The sequence below is a fragment of the Cyprinodon variegatus genome, unplaced genomic scaffold, assembly GCF_000732505.1.
Source record: "Cyprinodon variegatus isolate N-32 unplaced genomic scaffold, C_variegatus-1.0 Scaffold952, whole genome shotgun sequence".
Taxonomy (NCBI): domain Eukaryota; kingdom Metazoa; phylum Chordata; class Actinopteri; order Cyprinodontiformes; family Cyprinodontidae; genus Cyprinodon; species Cyprinodon variegatus.
Genome location: NW_015151405.1, coordinates 258,150 through 277,528, shown reverse-complemented (window position 1 = coordinate 277,528; position 19,379 = coordinate 258,150). Strand labels below are relative to the sequence as shown.

The window sequence follows — 19,379 nt, the reverse complement described above, 5'->3', positions numbered from 1 at the left end:
TGCATTATAGCGGAAGTAACATTTGTTTATGCAAATGTTACAGTATAGTCCTGCAACACTGGATTCCAGACAGGCGGGCTTTCGTGGTCATGAAAAAAAAAACGAAACCCTGAGTCAAACATCCACATGCTTTTTCTTTGTGCAAAAAAAGAAATTGCAGTAAAATCACTATATTGGTTGAAAATAATTGCAAATTATTCCTAATAACACATATGTACATGCAGTCTTTGATTCATTCATTCTGAATTGAAAGAGCTTCCTGGATGGGAAGGAAAACCTCTTCAAACTTGGAAAACAAAGTCCAGTAGTTTGTTTTTCACTTTTTGCAATGCAGTCATTGATTCCAGGCTGTAAAATGGAGAAAGTATGTCCATTTAATAATCCAAACAACATGGACACCTAAAAAGCTTTGAGGTCCAGCTGGTTAGGAATTAAATGGGAGGTTTGAAATATGTTCAGCTGTTTATTGCCTTAACCAGTATTAACCTGTTTGTCTGACCTGTTGTCTGTTCCACCCTCCCAGTGTGTTGCAGGGTGATTCATAATGGCGGAGCAGCCTCTGTGGGAGCAGATAGGATCCAGCTTCGTGCAGCACTACTACCAGATGTTTGACTCGGACAGATCGCTGCTCGGATCAATATATGTGAGTCCAGCTGAGGTTCTGATCTCATAAGTTACAATCATGCTTTGTAAAGCCAGGTACTGCAATGCTTCCCAAACTTTTTTAGCTCCTCACCCTGTTCTGTGTCCCAATCGGGTCGACGCATGCCGTCCCCACCATCATCATACAAAACGCTATTTAAAAAGGTTTTTTATAGCCATGTTAAAGGTGCCATGTTTAACCAAGCTCAAATAACTATAACACACATAACACAATTAAAATAAAAAAAAAACTGCAGTTAAAATAATACAACCCCGTTATTATAACTCATATTCTGGAAACAAAATCAGACCTGAATTTGAATTAAATTGCAATAAAGTTATACACAACATCCACAACAGGCTCCTGCGGATTTTTTTCCCTGCCAGTTTTCAATGTTTGATAACCGATAATCTTTTAACATTTAAGGGCTGGGAAATTTAGCCATTTTATTGGTTAATCACAACACTTTGTTTGGAGATTTTTATTTTATTTATTTAATGTGGGAAAATTTAGATTTTTCAATCCACTCCTTGGGCTATTATGGCTCAGAGTGACATTATTTCATCCATTTCTACTCTTTTCTCCTCGTAACTGATTAACTAGCTCCCCATGTAGCACTGCTAGGAGCAAAGTTTCTAGTGTTTTCTATTTTTATTATTTGTATTGATTATTTTACATGTGTCAGAGCATAAATTGTGTTGTCCTTTAAATTGACAAAAACTGTTTCAATAACCAATGCCATAAAGTTACCTAACACACCAGATTCCTGCAGTAAAGCTAACTTTGTCCTGTCACTCCTCACAGATCGATACATCATGCCTTACATGGGAAGGACAGCCCTACCAGGGAAAAATAGCAATTGTCGAAAAGCTCACTGTAAGTTTTCATGGTAACTTAATCTATATACTGCTGTAAATTTTTCATTGTTTGATGTATTGCCAGAACACTGCAGTTTTTACTGTTTTTTTTTTTTGTTTGTTTGTTTTTTTTTTCAGTGCAATGTGGCGGTGGAATGCTATAGATTACTGGAGTTTTTTTTAATGATTTTTTTAGAAAAAGCTAAATCGAATTCTGAGGAAAATTGAGTCATTAATTTTATGCTGTTTCAGAATATGAATTCAGCTTTATTTGTTGAACAAGATGCAGTCAGAATTTAAAACAGGTTATATAGTGTTTCACTAGTTGCAATGCTTTCCTTAACATAAAGACAGTTTATAGTGCAGAAGATAACAAGTGATCATAATCACAAATTGCTCTTCAGATTAGCCAAAAAGCTTCACATGGTGGAAGCTTATTTAAGAGACCAAATGATTTGTGTTAAATAAAATACTAAAGAAAAACTGTTAAGGATCCATTGTTCTAGTGCAAGGAGGCTAATCTAACCTAGACAGCTGGGATGTTCATTAACTCAGACCTCCCTGTAACAATAATTGTCATCCAACAACCGGGATTAATTGATGACCCCAGTTAAGTTTTAATGTATGTAGTCACATTTTAAAATAGTGCTGCAAATTTTATTTACAAGAAAGCTAACCTTGTCCAGAGGTAGGATTATTTCTCTGCGCTCTGGTAGTGTGGTCACACAGTTCCACACTTTGTATTCCGGATTCTTGTTGGAAGAAATTAAGCAGCCGTGTTTTGTTAGTATCCTAGCAGTCAGCTTCTGTAAGAGGAGGGGATCTTATCAGTGCTGTGATGACAAATAATCCCACGAAGTTCTCAGAACGACATGTGAACCTCATCCAACATCTCTCTGTGACATTTGTGCATCTTCTCTGTGCATTTTTAACAGAGATGAAACTATATATATACTATATATATAGTTTCATCTATCATTTCAACTATATATATATATATATATATATATATATACACAATATTTTTTCCATTTTAGGCAATTGATCAGGTCTTAAGCATAGGGTGACCAGATATGCAAGACTGGTATTTTTTTCACTTGTCCGCTGTTCACAAATTTAAACATTATTTAGGTCCCCAGCATGACCATGCCTTTGCTCAGTGCCTATAGAACAGAACAGGTAAAGGATTTAGATACAAAATAGGACGGAGACACTGTTAAAGAAAAGAAAACAGGTGAGATCAGTGGAGATGATTCTCAGAGCTTTTTGTAAAGTTTGTCAAAGTTATTTTTCCATTTGATACAATGGGAGCTCGATGTAAACAACACTGTAAAAGGGAGTCAAAAAATACACTGAAAAAGCCACACCTATCCTGCATTATCCCACAGTTCTTATTCAATCCACTCACCCTACTTCAGCACCTCTTTTCACCCCAGTCTCATCTAACTCATATGTTCACCTCTTATCTGCCCCTTTCTCAGTTTTTAATAAGCAAGCTCATTTAGGAAGTGATCGTTGTTTTCCTTTATGCCTACTTTAATCCCACCCTTGTTTATTTTAATTTTTTTCTTTGTGTTTCTCCCAGAGTCTCCCTTTCACAAAAATAGCGCATAGTATAACAGCGCAAGACCACCAGCCGACTCCAGACAACTGCATCTTGAGTATGGTTGTAGGACAGCTAAAAGTAAGTATCCCTTTCACTGTCATTCAAACATGGGAGTGTGGGCGGGGGTTTTGTTGACAACACAACTTGAAGTCTGAAGCTCAAAAGCTGGTTTCTCTAACAGTTCATCTGCTGTGTCTCTACAGGCAGATGAAGACCCGATCATGGGTTTCCATCAGAGTTTCATCCTGAAGAACATTAACGATGCTTGGGTGTGCACCAATGACATGTTCAGGCTGGCCATCCACAACTTTGGTTAAGCTGCCTGTCTGCGTCGGCGGGCAGGGGCGGCCACAGCGAAGGGGTCGCCGTGAGACGAGGCGTTGGAGGGAGGAGAAGAACTCCTCCCTCCCGCCGTCTCATTTAGGCCTGTTTGACAAACAAGCAAATAGCGGATTCTAGATGTCAATCACTGAACCCCATCCAGGTGGGTTTCTTTTCCTCCGACCAGTCCAGCAAAGAACTGCGACACGTCTCTTCGCTGAGAGCCGGCTGACCAATCAGATGCCCCTGTCTGCCGCTCCGCTGCTCTGCATGTCGCTGGGGGTTCCTCAGTACAATATCTACACTCAAGCCACCAGAAGGACAAACATCCGATCGATGCCATTAATTCATGCTCCTGTTTGCTCTGCTTTAATTCTAACCCGTTCTGCTCTGATGTTGACTCGGTTCTGCTAGCACTGCTGCTGACTGGTCTGTAGATCCATGTTCTGGTTCAGATTCACTGTGTTATTTGTTTTACAGTAGCTCTGCTTAGTGCGTTGAGTTTAGTTTTCTTCCTCTTTAGGCTTGACTCATGCTCTGATGCCAGGTTTAGCTGTTGCAAACCAAAGGGTGCTGGAGGACAAACGCTCACCTTGTCATTTTTTTCTTTCTACCTTTCACACATCTGGAGGTTAACAAGGACTACAGCCAAGATACACAATAAAACCTGGACTTTTTTTCTTAACTGTGTGGTCTCTCAATGTCATTTTCTGGAAACAACAGCTTTTCAATTTGAAACATTCAGTCAGTGCACTGAAGTAATGTTGCTTTATTTGGTTGGCTTCATGCACTTATTTGTTTTCTTTGGCCAAATGTGGCCAATAAAGGGTTTCAAATTCCCGTTTCAGATGTCATAGCATTGAGGTTGAAAAATGTTTAATGTTTTTAATTAGGCAGGGCTGGGATGAAGTGCTTACCATGGTAAAACAAGTTAAAACGTTCAAGCATCAAAGTAAACCAATCTCCTTTCTTCAGAAATAATGTAATACAATCATCAGTTAACATGCATCAATGAAGAGCCTGATTTATGTTTTTCCTTTGGTCAGTTTTGACTGATAGGTGAACAGATTGAACATTTTTCCCTCCAAACTAAATCAAAAAATGAAGAGCTCCAACTGTATTTAGGCTTTAAATCCACTAACAGTTGGATTTTTATTTAATGGTTCTAGTTTAATAATCAAATAAAGGTTAGGGACCTATGAAATCAGTTAACTTTGGGGATCCTGCACTCCTCACATAAAAGTTAAACTTGTTTAATTTCACGTTGTACAGAACTCAATACATTAGCAAAAACCTGCTCTAGTTTTTTTTTTTTTTTGTACCTTCTTTGGCATCTAGCATTTTAATCTTTAAAAAATGTCAATCTTCTGATCCTTGTGTTAAATAATTTGAAGCTTTTTCAATCCCATTCTTCATTCATGCTGGTGTTTTTGGGCAAAACTGATAAAAGGCCCTTTCCCTCTGAGGGGATTTTATCTGGATGCCTCAGGGGACTGATGGAAGCCATTAACTTTTCTTTCTGTAAAAGCATGTTCCTCTTGCCTTCAACCAGTCATCCTTTTTCATTTTGATTTTGTTTTAGATATTTTTCTTTGACATACAGTGGCTACGTAAACTATTCAGACCCCTTTAAAATTTTTACTCTTTGATCATTGCAGCCATTTGTTAAAATCAAAAAAGGTCATTTTATTTCTCATTCACTCAAAGTCAGTACCCCATCAAGACAAAAAAAAAAAAAAACAAATATAGAAATTTTAGCTAATTTATTAAAAAAGAAAAACTGAAATATCACATTGTCATAAGTGTTCACACTCTGCTGTGACACTCATTTAACTAACATGCTGTCCATTTCTTCTGTTCCTCAATGAGAAGGTTCAGCTCCTTTATTCTAAGGTTTTATGGCGGTTGGCCAGCTAGTTAAAATGCATTACTGCCATCAACTGATGAGTGAAACAGGAAACGATTTGGGTCTTTCTGACAGGGATGGGATTCTTTTTGCAGTTATAGCGTAAGCTCACCTTTCGTACCACTTTACATCTTTTGCTCACTTCACACCCGCAACATGCAACAGTATGTTCTTAACCACAGTTACGGTATTTAATTTGAACTTCTTTCCCACACTTTCCATATTCATGCTCTCCATGCACACCTTCCACACTGTTTTCCCCTACATACAGCTGCTATAAACATCTCAGAGGCAGAGGATTGAACATTTTCACATTGTAGCTCATAACCAATGAAAGCCTTGCTAGAAAAGTCTCCTCTTCGAATTTTATCAACACTGATAAGCCGCCCATCACACCTCCATTTCCTGTTTTTAACCTTTTCACCTCTTTTGCACCACTTATATTTGTCAGTTACTTTTAGAGGCACTCCTCCGATCACACCCCTGCTAATCCTTGTGTTCTCAACCAAGCTGCATTGAACCCTTCCCCTCAATCATGTTTATGCATATGGCTTTGCCTTGTTGAGCCTGTCTCTGCAGTTAATTAACAGGTCTCCACTATAAAGTATTTTGGCACTTTTGAATTCTATTGATTTTGTTAACTACACCTGATTTCAATCTGCAAAAGAGTCTCCCTGATTAACTAATTTGAGCATTATTTTGTACCGGTAATTATTTGTTTTTTTCTGCAGAATTTCTAGATTGTTGTGTGCTGGACTCCCCTTCAATTGGTCTCTACTTTTTCTGCTTTTTCTCATTTGTTTATTCTCTTCTTTTTCAGTCTTCTTTACTTTCACTATTTCCTTCTTCCATCCCACGAGAATCGCTTTCTGTTTTCTCACTACTCATGACCGAGGACATTTCTCCACAGGCGACTTAGTAACACTCGTCCTGTCCAGGAATGCTCCTTCATTGGGAGTCAAGCTGTGTTTAATAAAACTGATTGGACTTGATTAGGAAAGGCACACATCTGTCTATATAAGACCTTCAGCTCATGGGGCATGTCAGAGCAAAGAATCATGAGGTCGAAGGAACTGCCCAAAGAGCTCAGAGACAGAACTGTGGCAAGTCAAACATCTGGACAAATTACAAAAGAGTTTCTGCAGCACTTGAGATTCCTAAGATTACGGTGGTCTCCATAATCCTTAAAGGGAAGAAGGAACGACCAGAACTCTTCCTAGACCTGGCAGTCCAGCCAAACTGAGCAATCATGGGAGAAGAGCGTTGGTGAGAGAGATAAAGAAAAACCCAAAGATCACTGTGACTGAGCTCCAGAGATGCAGTAGGGAGATGGGAGAAAGTTCCGCAAAGTCAACTACCACTGCATCCCTCCACCAGTTGGGGTTTTATGGCAGACTGGCCTGACAGAAGCCTCTCCTCAGTGCAAGACATATGAAAGCCTATATAGAGTTTGCCAAAAAACACATGGACTCCCAGACTGTGAGAAAGATTATCTTCTCTGATGAGACCAAGATAGATTTTTTTGGCGTTAATTCTAAGCGGTATGTGTGGAGAAAACCAGCCACTGCTCATAACCTGCCCAATACAATCCCAACAGTGAAACGTGGTGGTGGCAGCATCAGCTGCAGGGACAGGACGACTGGTTGCAATTGAAGGAAAGATGAGTGCGGCAAAGTACAGAGATATCCTGGAAGAAAACCTCTTCCAGAGTGCTCAGGATCTCAGAATGGACTGAAGGTTCACCTTCCTACAAGACAATGACCCTATGGCTTGGGAACAACTCTGTGACCATGTGTGACTGGCCAAGCCAGAGCCCTGACCTGAACCCAAAATTGATGATACAGCTCCCCTAAGGTCCTGCATCACTCTAAAAGAACTTAGAAATGTGTTGTTTTTTTGGGAAAAAAAAAAAAAGTGCAATGGTTTATTCATGAGAGCTGTACACAAATTCTTTGCTTGCGGGTCTGGCAAGGGTTGAAAGCTTTTGGCCAAAATGAAATTTTTCTCTTTTTTTTTTTCTTCTTTTCCATTGTGACAATATGTAGAGGGCTGATGTTCAAGTCTTTGGTTGCTTCATCAAGGTTTTGAGTCAGGATCTACCAAAAGTTGAGTTCAAGTATTTCAATGTATAGTCATGATAAAACAGAATAGACTAACATGAGTTTTATCTGCTGCAATATTGATGTTGCTGTGCTGTGATCAAGGAAAGGCTCAGCCAAATGAATAAATAAATGCAAATAAATTCACCCGGAGTTCAGTTTTAACATCAATAATTCATGAGATATGATTCAAAGTATGAGATCCTGTATACAGGCATCTCAGATTAGCCTTGTTTGTAGGGCCTCTGTAGATAAAATTATCTTAAATCTGACTGCGTAAACAAAAGCTGTTTTGAACAGGACTGTACAGTAGAAGGCGCTATTTTTTCTAGTGAGTTTGTCCAACAGAGTTTGAGGTAGGAACCAATGAGTGCAGACACCCTGTGAGCAGTCGGAACAGAGGCACGGACATACCGGAAGTTTAGACGGTTGCTCTGGGTGAACTGTGACAGCATCGCATCAAATTAAAACAATATTTCCCCAATTTTTTTTCCCATATCGCTCCCCTTTCCCTCACCCATGGCGTCCAATTCGAACATAGACATCGAGGGAGCGACCCAGCACCTCCGAGACATCTTGAAACTCGACCGCTCGGGTAGCAGCGCCGGTAAGTCTGGGACTGCTGCACTGCTAGGCCGCAAAAGCTAAAGGGGGTTAGACCCAAGAGTTCACCGGTGTAGAGTGTTCTCAAAAGCATTTTTTTTAGCCGTTGACAGAACACCACGCCAGGAGGGACATATTTTATACAGTGGATATATTATATAATGTTTTAACCTTTGAAGAATGCGGAGAATCGTTTCTGCGTCGGCCTTACTGCTAGCAGCTAGCTTATGCTAGTCTGTTTTCTGATGGCAATGGGTCCCTGCTGCCAAAACATGTATGTAGTTGAATTTTTTTAAATCTAATTTTGAACATTTGTTAGAAATCTTCTCTGCAGTGTAGACCCGAATCTGTAAATTGTTATAACAGCTTAAACAGTTACATTAGTATAAACGGTAACTTTTTATTTGAAAGGGCTTTAATTTTTTATTTTTATTTTTTTGTACTGGACATCAGTCAGTTTCCCTTGAATGATGTCAGGGGATCACTCAGAGGAAACTTGAATTATCCCCTGAAATTGAATTATTAAACATAATTAAGTATGTTAAGTCTTGAAACACATTAAAGTACTTTAGATTTTTTACAAATATTTAAGATAACATGGTATTAATTGTATTTTATGTTCCCATTCCCTAAAGATGATCAAATTCGTTCAATCTGTCACATAAAAAAAATCTTAAAACTAAAATTTTTTTATTGAGTTGTAAACACAATCTCACACAAATAATTGTGTTAACCTTGAAAATGCTCCTTAATCTTCTGAAAGTAAGAGACAAAGTAGTTATTTATTCAAATGTAACACGTTTCTGTTAATACAAGCAGTATTTAAATTTTAAACAATGTCTGGAAAGCAAAGACTACATTGAATAGAAATTAAATACTAATAAAAATGTAGGGAAAACATTTGGAGGACAAATTTAACTCTTGCATTAAGATAACTAAAATGTAAAATGTCACATTAAACAATGAATCCCTGTGTTTTAAATTCTGTCGTATTATGGTAGAGCTATTGTATTATCCTTTACATTAATTTATACAAAAGCTAAATATAGTTATCAAGTTTGAGTCCCTCTTATTAGGTGCTCATAGATCACTTAAATCTTAGGTGTTTGCAAAAAGAATCAAGCATTGTAATTCCCAGAATTAGAAGGGAAATATAATACCTAAACCAATAAAAAACAAACTATGATTTATATCTAAAAAATATAGTATCTAGTATGTTCAGTGAGGGAAATAAGTATTTAAACACACTGTTATTTTTGCAAGTTTTCCCACTTAGAAATCATGGAGGGGTCTGAAATTGTCGTCATAGGTTCATGTCCACTGTGAGAGACATAATCTAAACAATCCAGAAATCACAATGTATGACTTTTTATAACTATTTGTACGATAACGGTAACCTTGGAAATGGTGGTCCCAGCTCTTTTCAGCTCCTCCTGTGTAGTTCTGGCTGATTTCTCACCTTTCTTAGGATCATTGAGACCCCACAGAGTGAGATATTGCATGGAGCCCCAGTGAAAAGGAGATTGTCATGTTTAGCTTCTTCCATTTTCTACTGATTCCTCCAACAATGGATCATTTTTATTTTACCAAGCTGCTTGGCTATTTCCTCGTATCCCTTTCCTGCCTTGTGGAGTTGTACAAATTTGTCTCTAATGTCTTTGGACAGCTCTTTTGTCTTGGCCATGTTAGTAGTTGGACTCTTACTTTTTGTATGGGGTGGACAGGTGTCTTTATGCAGCTAACGACCTCAAACAGGTGCATCTAATTTAGCATAATAATTGGAGTGGAGGTGGGCATTTTGAAGGCAGGCTAACAGTTCTTTGAGAGTTCAACTTCTAGCTGATAGACAGGTGTTCAAATATTTATTTGCAGCTGAATCATAGTAATAAATAGTTAAAAAAATAATACATTGTGATTTCTGAATTTTTAATATTTTTTTTTAGATTATGTCTGTTGCAGTGGACATGCAGCGATGATGACAATTTTTGACCCCTCTATGATTTCTAATTGGGAGAACTTGCAAAATAGCAGGGTGTTCAAATACATATTTTCCTGTATATAAACTACTTGGGAAAATATTAGTTCTGACTAACAAAAGGCAGGTCATATTAGAGTGTAACAGACTTAAACATCATTAATAATAAAAATAATCCTAACTTGGCTGATAGTCTGTTTGCTTATCAAGAAGATTGTTTGTTTATGTAGTGCCAAAAAAAAATCACGCAGACTAGATTATATTTTACTAAGCAACTTTATTTTTAGAGGGTTTTGACATGGCATAAGTTGTTTTGTTGTTCTTTATGCTTTTTTATGGTCCAGCTACGGTCATTGTAATAGATTTTATTCTCCATTTATCTATTATATTACTTTTGTTATTAGGTAGTAGAACAATGTCTGACAGATCCATCAGAGATATTATTGCAACAATAAACTTACTGCTAATGTCATGAACAGCTGTAGAGATGCTCATTGCCTAGTAACTAACACTTCTGACCATAGCTGATATTCATCTGTGATCGTCAGGGTGATAACTAGGCTTTTGGAACATTTGCCCTTCAATGACCACATATAACCAGAAATGTTCTTGTGTTTTTTCTCAGGTAAAGGATTTTTAATAAGCTAGTTCATAGTTGATGTGATTCTGCCTGTCAATAAATTTAGGAGGCTCTTTTGGAAATGACAAATCAGCAACCTCCCAAACATTGTCTGGATTCTGCATTACAATTACATAGTGGACATGCAAACTTTGTTAAAAGAGCAGATTATCAATGGCCAAATGTCATCAATGCGGAATATGCTGTTCAAACACGTTACTTCAAGAGTTGGGGGTTGGAACACATATTTTTTTCTATTCCTCTCTTTGCTTTTGCTACTGTAAAAAACATCTGAACAACACTCAAACTTCACTCACAGCCAACATGCATGTTCTTTTTTGTTTTTCGTCTGTCTGTGTAAAAATGTGGGCATTAATTTTGATTTGTCTGTCATTTTGAAATAATGTCACTGACCTGATATGGCAAAAAAGAGGTCTGTTGTCTTAGTCTCTAGGTTTTCTGATCAGGATAAGTGGTGCTTAAGTTTGTTGCTAGTAAAATCATCCATTTGTTGGGGCTTTGTTTATGCTGGCTTGCATTTCCACTGGAGCAGAGCAATCTGACTATTGGTTTCCAGTCAGTTGCTTGGTCCTTTCTTTTGCAACTAATTTTCACTTATTTCATAAGGCAATTTAAAGGTTTCATTGAGCCAAGGATGGAAATGACTAGAATCAAAATTGCTGCAGACAGCCAGCTTTTCAGAAACATACCGAGCTCTGAAATACAATCGATAGTCATATTTATTATTGCTGCTTCACTGCAGAACCGTTTAAATTGGCTGCATTCAATCATATTTATTGATGATGATAATAAATCTGCAGTCCTGTTAAGACAGTTAAAGCAAACCATACCAGATTGCTGCTAGTGGTGATCTGTTTTTAAGGTTGAATGTTCTGTTTAAATGGATTTAGGATTACAATTTAAATTCAGGCTTTTTTCTCCTGGTTCTTATTTCAGACAAGTAAACAAAACTCTGATCAATATTTATTAATAATATTGATTAAAAAAAAATCAGCTGCAATTAGTTTAATTGCTTCAAATGAAAGCATAGTTAGTTTAAAACATACCTTTAAAAAGTTAGGAATGCAAAAAAAAAAAACGACCTTAAAAAGCATGAAATAAATTGATAGACTTAATTGATCTCACAGTGGAGAAATGTACTTGTTACATCGGCTCAATAGTCAAAAAGGAAAAGGTGCGTCGGGTATATACAGTATATACAGTGCGTCCTATGCGTGGGTGCTCTGTCTATACTTTTATCTTGGTGAGTGGCGCCCTAGTGGTTAGGGCATAGAGCTTAGAATGCTGAGGTTCTAGTTCAAGCCCCACTCCCACAGACTGCCACTCTTGGTCTTTGAGCAAAGACCTGTAACCCCACACTGCTCCCTGGGCGCCGAACAATGGCAGCCCACTACTTCCTAAAGGGGATAGGTTAACTGCAGAGAGGTCATTTCGTTGCTTTGTACTTGTGACAGTGTAATGACAATAGAAGCTGGAAAAAAAAAAATATATATATATATAACAGCTGAAGTCTCTTATTTAACAGGAATATAGATATATATATAATAAAGGGTTGAAATAACAGGAGCAAAAACATTCAGAGCAAACCTAAAAAAATACAACAACTAAGCATTTATGGCAATGGCCCCCCATTCAGAGTAAATGCTTTAGGAGCATTAAAACTAAAGAGAACAGGGATGCACCAGGAATGAAAAGACGTGACTGAACATGAAAGCAAAGAATCATGGAAATTAAAGCCAAAAACCGAAACACTGAAAGAAATTTTTATGTCAAATGTTAGAACCGTAGCATTTTTGGCTACGATGTGTGTAACAGCAACTACAATCAAGGCAGTTCAGTCAATTACCAAAGTATCCAAATATTTATTTACCACTGACTTTTTTTGTTATGCCCTTTGGCTTTGCAGAATGTCTGGGAAACTTTTTAACCTTTTTAAACAAAGAGTGGGCACGATCGAGTTTCCTTTTCCATGCCGCCTTCTTTTCATATTCAGAATGTTGATGGAGATGCTTGGATTTCTATGGCATCATTTTTGTGCCACTGACCGGAGCGCAGTGAGACTGATGTGCAGCGATTAAACTCAGACATCCTCTCTTAAAACCAGCCTGCTGTGCGCTCATCTCTGACTAATTCTGCTCGGCCTCGTGCTTTTCTGCTTCAGTCCTTCTCTTTGCACTCTCGACAATGTTTATTTTTTTAAATATACCACAGCAACTTTCTCACAAGTGAATATAAGATGGCAGCTTTGATTGCTGGGTATTTTAAACAATGTTACAGTTGTATTTAAATGTGTATATAAAGTAGTATATCTGTAATAAACAATGTGCAAAAGGGCCTGTCTGTAAAGGTTATAAACATTGGGTTGAATCATCAGAACTTTTGTTCTTTTACCAACGACAAACACCAGAACAATCTGATCTCTCTCCTCCTTTCCTTTCCATCTGCTCTTCATCAAGTCAACACTGCTTTCATTGATTTCCTCAGATGTACAGTCAAGTGATGATCAGAGGAAACTACCGTTCAACGGAGAGCTGAACGGCTTACTGGGAGCAGGACTGCTGGGAAGCAGCATGTCTGACTCTACCAGACCCATCTCCACAGACGGCAGCATCCAGGAGACTCAGAGGATGTGAGTGGCTTTTCATAATCCTGCCGTGAACCATTCCAGGAATGCACTTGTAAAGATATGGATGTTTTTTTTGCAAGCTAAATGTACGCTGTCCTGTTTTTAGCTGCCTAACCGGTGACGATGGGAGCACCAGTATCCCCATCACCTCCAACAACGTGGAGATCGTGGCGAGCCAGGACTCTGGTATCAACAGCAAGGCTCGCGGCAGCAACAAGGTAAGACGGTAAATCTTGTTTGGAGGTTCATGGTTTGTTAGCTGTGAATGGATCAGAACCTTTGTCTGTCATCCTGCTGCTGAGCAACATGAATGATTTAACAGAAACCTTATCATCAACATTGTGGAAATATTGTTCTGATTTTTATTTTTATTTTTTTTCTGATTTCTTCTTTTCATTTAGGTTAAAATTCAGACTCTCGCCAAATATGACTGGGAGCAAAAGTATTATTATGGCAGACTCATAGCGGTCTCCAACTCCTTCCTTGCATACGCCATCAGAGGTGACTCATTTACTTTGCTTTATAAAAAAAAAGAAGATTAAATGTAAATTACATTTTATTCAATAATCAGTAAAAACCTGCATTATTTAGGAGTTTAAATCAGCTTTATCATGATTCAGGCTGAAATAATCGGATTAATCGATTATTGAAACAATCATCAATTAATTTAGTAATCGATTAATCATTAACTGGAGTTTAGAGTCTCTAAAGCATGCCTTTAGCTGACAGAGGAACCCACCTTTAGCAGGAGTTGTACCAAAATTATAAAATAAAATGTTAACATTTTGCATTTCGTAAAAAGTCTCCTTTGCTATCTGATTATTAATCGATTAAATCGAAATAAATAATCGACAGATGAATTGATTTGCAAAATAATCGTTAGTTATAGCCCTAATCATGGTACGATTTTATATCGATTAGCTCTGGATGACATTATGATTTTCCTGATAGAAAAAGGTCTGTTACAATACAATCTCCACTCAAAGTCTGCAATCTATACGATGTGATATTACCTGCCCGTCTAACGCACTGATGTCAAAGTTAACTATATGCAATCCTTGTTAATAACAGTTTGTGTCTTTTAGGCAACTGAGTACATTTTTATAAAAAAAAAAAAATCTTTATGGAGATTCAGATGCAAACAAATAGCATATAGCATTACAGATCATATAAAGAACTGATTGTATTTCTTTAGCTCTTGTTAAGCATTGAAATCCTTTGTTTTTGTGTTTGATTGTGTCTTTGTTCTGAAAATGAAGCCAACAACCATGCGATGGTTCGGGTCCTGAGTTTGAACATTAGTGAACGCTCCTTACTGAAGGGATTCACCGGGGCCGTCACAGACCTGGCTTTCGCCCACCTTGACTCCTCTCTTTTGGGTTGTGTGGACGAGGCGGGGAACCTGATGGTCTGGCAGCTTACGCTCACTGAAAGCAAAATACTGTATCCTGAGATGCGGAAGGGCAGAACAAAAATTCATAGCTCAGATCCGCTTGGTCACATCAAAATGTGTTACTATTGCACTGACTTTAATCTTAACCCCTGTCTTTGTCACAGCAAGACGGATATTTCCATGTTTTCTTTTCTAGAATTTTCCTTAACCTAGATCCAAACAGGGACCAGATAATTGTTCATATTCAACGGCCAGAAGACACTCCACTGAACTCCCACAGGCGCCTCATCTGGTGCCCGTTCATCTTGGATGACAGTGAGGAGAACCAGGACGACATCGGCCAGATTTTGGCTCTTCTACATGAAGACAGGGTATCAGTGTTTTTAACCAACCTTCTAACGCAAACCAAAATCACATATTCTGTCTCTGGGAAATGATCAACCTAAGAGTATGGATTTAGAAAACGTCTGTTACACTCGCCTTAAAAAAGATTCAGACACCTAGCTAATGAATTTGAAGATGGCAGTCATTAAATAAACCCTTTTGGATCAAGTTTTGGCGATCTCAGAGCCTTCCAAAAATAGACCATCTTGACAGTTTGCATCCATGTGTCAGAGGAAAATAAAAACATCTTTCTTCACATTCAACTAATTGGCATTTTTTTCTTCAACTTTCCCTCTTCTAGGCTGAAGTTTGGGACCTTGAAGTATTGAGAGCTAATAACAGCAGTTGGCCTGTCGATGCTGCAGAACTGAGAGACGGCCTAATCACAGTGAAAGGACATAACCAGGTATCTGGAATTTACATTTCCCTTGTTTCACATGACACTGTTTAGATGAAGCCTCTGAAACAGCCTTTCTCTAAGGAGTAATACTACATCTGTTTGTTTCTTGTTGACTTCAGTACTTTTAACTCTCTAGAGTCATGAGGTCAGAAGGCAAAACTTAAGACATTTTAACAAAGACTGATGATTAGCAGATGTTTATTTTGATCAGTAAAGTTACTCTCCATGGTTCTGCAATGCATGAAGGGTTTAATTAACAGTGAAGGCCGATGAGTTGAGTATCTGCTTAAATTCCAGAAAACTAGCATACATTTTTGTTTAATAAGGTTTCCTTTTCTCCTCAGAAGATAAGCTTTTACCTATACAGGAATATAGAGGAAATGTGTTTTCCTAAATGATGTTTGTTCAGTGTTTATTGATGCTAACAGTTTGGTTATTGTTCAGTGTGCTCTGTCTGGTGCACAGCAGAAACCATGACCTTATTGTTTTGTTTTCCAGACTGTAAAGGGACAATATGGACTCTTAAGTTAATCACCGTATTTTACACGATTAGTTTTGACCGAGACTTGCTACTATGAAAACACAAAGCAGTAGTGCAAGTAGTGAGATGGTAAAAACTATACCTGTAACTTTTAATTAATTCCTTAAATATTTGTTGTTATGTCTGCTGCAGCGACTCAGTGAAGGCGCCCTGTCCCCTGATGGAACCGTGTTAGCCACAGCTAGCCATGATGGATACATCAAGTTCTGGCAGATTTACATAGAAGGTGGACAGGACCAGCCAAGGTAGAGGAATGGGATTCCTGGTGTTCTGATATGTGTTGCATGTTTTATTGTATTCATATTTTTTAGCAGAGTTACTACCCTCCCAGTTTAGGTTTGTGCTTCTGCTCTGTTATCCAGGTGTCTTCATGAATTACGGCCTCATGGAGGACGTCCGCTCTCCTGTCTTCTCTTCTGTGATAACCACAAGCGGCAGGATCCAGAGTCAGTTTATCCAGAGTTTAATGCTAGCATACTTGTCTGAGGCATTGCTTTTAGATATCAAATGTTTACACGTTTTCTGTTTGAAGGGTTCCTTTCTGGAGGTTTTTGATAACTGGAGCCGACCAGAACCAGGAGTTAAAGATGTGGTGCACCGTCTCCTGGACCTGCCTGCAGACCATTAGGTAGCCTAAGAAATACTAGTATGGATGAGGTGAGGTGGTTAGCACCACTTCAACAGATGGACACATGTTTATTTCTAAGGGTCGATTCATCATCTGCTGTGCAAAGAGAGATCAGATTACTTTTTCCTCTTTGCAACTTCAGAAGGGGATTTTTTTCCCCAATACTTCCTGACCGATGCTAACCGCCTGCCTTCTTGTTATTCTTCTAGGTTTTCTCCAGATCCATTTAACTCGACGGTTTTGCCAAGTCTCAAGGCCAGTTTAGATCTTTCTGCTGAATACTTGATCCTCACTGATGTGCAAAGAAAGGTGAGTAGTGCAAGGTCTGAATTAGTTCCCTAGCTCTATTGTTTTTTTTGTTTTTTTGTTTTTTTTGTTGAGTCCACAAAATCTATGAAAATAACTCCTCCCACTACAACAGTGTTTATCACGACTCGCTTACTGACTTCTGCTGAGAAAATATGACTTTTGAGGGACAAAAGATGAGAAAACGGCATCATTTCAAATCTCTATATTATTTAAAGCTTTCCAAAGTTAACTATAGGCATATTTAAAAATTTATTTGTTCTCAAATATTAGTTTTGGTGCTCTTTTTCAACCCCAGAAGAAAATATACTTTTCTTCACAGTAACGCAACCTTTCTCCTGTGTCGGTGCCGTCATTTCCACCTATGGCTCTTGGGCTCTTCTTTAGGAAGCCTGAATAAAGTCTGACACCTCCTGCAGCTTTAAACAGATTTTTCTTGACTTAATTTAAAAAAAAAGTTGTTGCTCTCGCTGTTCACATTAGGTCCTAAAAGAGCAACTTTATCTCTACTCTGACGGAAATAATTGTGTCTCATGATGAATTCCTTCAGGTCCTTTATGTGATGCAGCTGAGGCAGGACCTGGAGAAGGGTAAAGCCAATTTCACTGCTGTGTCGGAGTTCCTACTCACTCACCCTGTGCTTAGCTTTGGGGTACGAGACGTCACCCAGAGCCGACTGAGACACACTGAGGTCCTGACAGCCGAGGAGGAGAGCGAGAGTATTTCAACAGGTACTTACCGATCACCCGATCCCATCAGACTGCTATATAACCCCCTGGACCTGGAGACATTTACCTCACTTGGTTGGAAATAATGTATTTAGAAAATTAAATTGATGGGTCTGCTGTTGTTTCCAAATATTTAACTGAACTGTATTAAATACGGATTGTCACAGAGCAGTTTTGATCAGCTAACAAGCTGGATAACCCAGATTTTGATTTATTGGAAGAATTCATGTCATTACCAACAGATCCTGTTCTCTTTTACATTTGAAGCAACAGACTGTGGCCCAGAAGCATCTTCGTTTGTAGTGTTGGCTAGATGTTCCTTCTTAATGTTAACCAACCAAAAGCTAAGATGACAAGAATAGGTCGTTTTAAATACCAACATGAAGTGGTTCTGATTTAACATGTTTGGTCTGCTTTCTCCACTAGAGGGCACTCAAGGTCCAGCCGAGTCTAAATCTGGGATCCAAATTAAACTCTACTGTGTCCACCCAAAGTAAGTTTTCTCTCTTTTTTAGGATGCATTTAACTTGACTGAAACTGATTAAATCAGACTTTTAAAGGGTTAATGTTGTGCATTTTTTCTTGATAAGTTTATTTAAATGTTGACCAAACTTTATGTACCGAGAACAGCTGTTGTTGACTGTTTCTTATAAAACCCAAAATGTTACTGAAGTAGAACAATTAAAACATGTCAAAGGATGGCAGAAGTTAGGAACACTAACTTTCCCTCCATCAGTCTGTTGATCCAGTATCTCCAACCGGATATTGTGTTTTATTTCAGCTCTTCCACTGTAGTTCTGTAGGAAAACATATCTGAGACGTTCTTTAGCTTAGATTAGCTCCTTTCTTCTGGGAACTTCTCCTGCTTACGCCCAAACATACACAGATGTACCCAGCAGGAAATATTTGATCAATTTCTGTCATTCTTAAAGTCTAAGCTGTGAATTGCTTGAGTGAATAGCAGCCACAGTAAGTCTGGTTCTGTCATTTTAGTGCTTATTGGTTTAGAAATCCTTAGTTTAAAAAATGCTGATTGTCTTTGTATTGAAAACAAAATTGGTCTTAATTTGTATATTTGTGTTTCAGGAGTTTGCAGGGCGTCCAGATCTGGTTTCAGCCCAATGCAGCTCTCAATACATCAGGCTTTCTTCCTCATTCGGACTCGCAAGAGGGTTTTGGTAAATAAACATGATTTCATTCACTTACAGCGATGGAAAAGTTTGGTTTTAATTTAAGTCCATTTACTTCCAGCTTAGTAATGTTTGTTAAAGTCGTAGGGAAGTCATATTTAAATGTCAAATCATTCTGGCTTAAACTTGTATATAAATGTACTCTTATCAGTTGATATTGTTCCAAAATGTAGAAAATTTCTATTAAAAAAAAGAAAAAAATTCCTGTCTTAAAATCTGTGGGGTTTCTTTACGTCATCTTACGCAGGCCAGTTAGTTATACGTCAGCTTGTTAACATAAATTCGGGAAATTATATATCATCTGTCATCTGTCAATCAAATGTTTTCGGTCATAGCATCCTGATTCATATGTCGCAGCTAATATACGCAACGGCTGAAATAAGAACATTGTGTGTATCTTTTAGACAGTGAATGAGCAGCAGCTTAGCAGTGAAATGAACATTTCCATTCCATAAGGTGCAGCAGTGATCCAGTGTAAATTGTGTGGGAGAAAAAATTTGCATCGCAGTTGTAATCAGACTTTGTACTTAATG

The 19,379-nt window shown here is 38.1% G+C and overlaps 2 protein-coding genes across 4 annotated transcripts in view; both read left to right on the top strand.

Annotated features, from left to right (window-relative positions):
• The window catches only part of nutf2 (nuclear transport factor 2), a 12,845-nt gene extending 8,733 nt beyond the window's left edge, over positions 1-4,112 (top strand). For both annotated transcript variants that reach the window (XM_015398685.1, XM_015398686.1), the window contains exons 2-5: positions 524-643; positions 1,448-1,519; positions 3,086-3,184; positions 3,310-4,112. In XM_015398685.1, the coding sequence (XP_015254171.1) occupies positions 545-643; positions 1,448-1,519; positions 3,086-3,184; positions 3,310-3,423 (384 nt within the window). In that variant the 5' untranslated portion in view covers positions 524-544 and the 3' untranslated portion in view covers positions 3,424-4,112. The remainder of the gene's footprint in view (positions 1-523; positions 644-1,447; positions 1,520-3,085; positions 3,185-3,309) is intronic.
• Positions 4,113-7,828: 3,716 nt separating this feature from the next.
• Positions 7,829-19,379, top strand: part of edc4 (enhancer of mRNA decapping 4) — a 32,827-nt gene continuing 21,276 nt past the window's right edge. For both annotated transcript variants that reach the window (XM_015398693.1, XM_015398692.1), the window contains exons 1-14: positions 7,829-8,039; positions 13,135-13,279; positions 13,383-13,494; positions 13,678-13,777; positions 14,536-14,719; positions 14,893-15,040; positions 15,355-15,459; positions 16,127-16,239; positions 16,357-16,440; positions 16,527-16,622; positions 16,832-16,931; positions 17,479-17,659; positions 18,083-18,149; positions 18,743-18,834. In XM_015398693.1, coding sequence (XP_015254179.1) covers positions 7,952-8,039; positions 13,135-13,279; positions 13,383-13,494; positions 13,678-13,777; positions 14,536-14,719; positions 14,893-15,040; positions 15,355-15,459; positions 16,127-16,239; positions 16,357-16,440; positions 16,527-16,622; positions 16,832-16,931; positions 17,479-17,659; positions 18,083-18,149; positions 18,743-18,834 — 1,615 coding nt within the window. In that variant the 5' untranslated portion in view covers positions 7,829-7,951. The remainder of the gene's footprint in view (positions 8,040-13,134; positions 13,280-13,382; positions 13,495-13,677; positions 13,778-14,535; positions 14,720-14,892; positions 15,041-15,354; positions 15,460-16,126; positions 16,240-16,356; positions 16,441-16,526; positions 16,623-16,831; positions 16,932-17,478; positions 17,660-18,082; positions 18,150-18,742; positions 18,835-19,379) is intronic.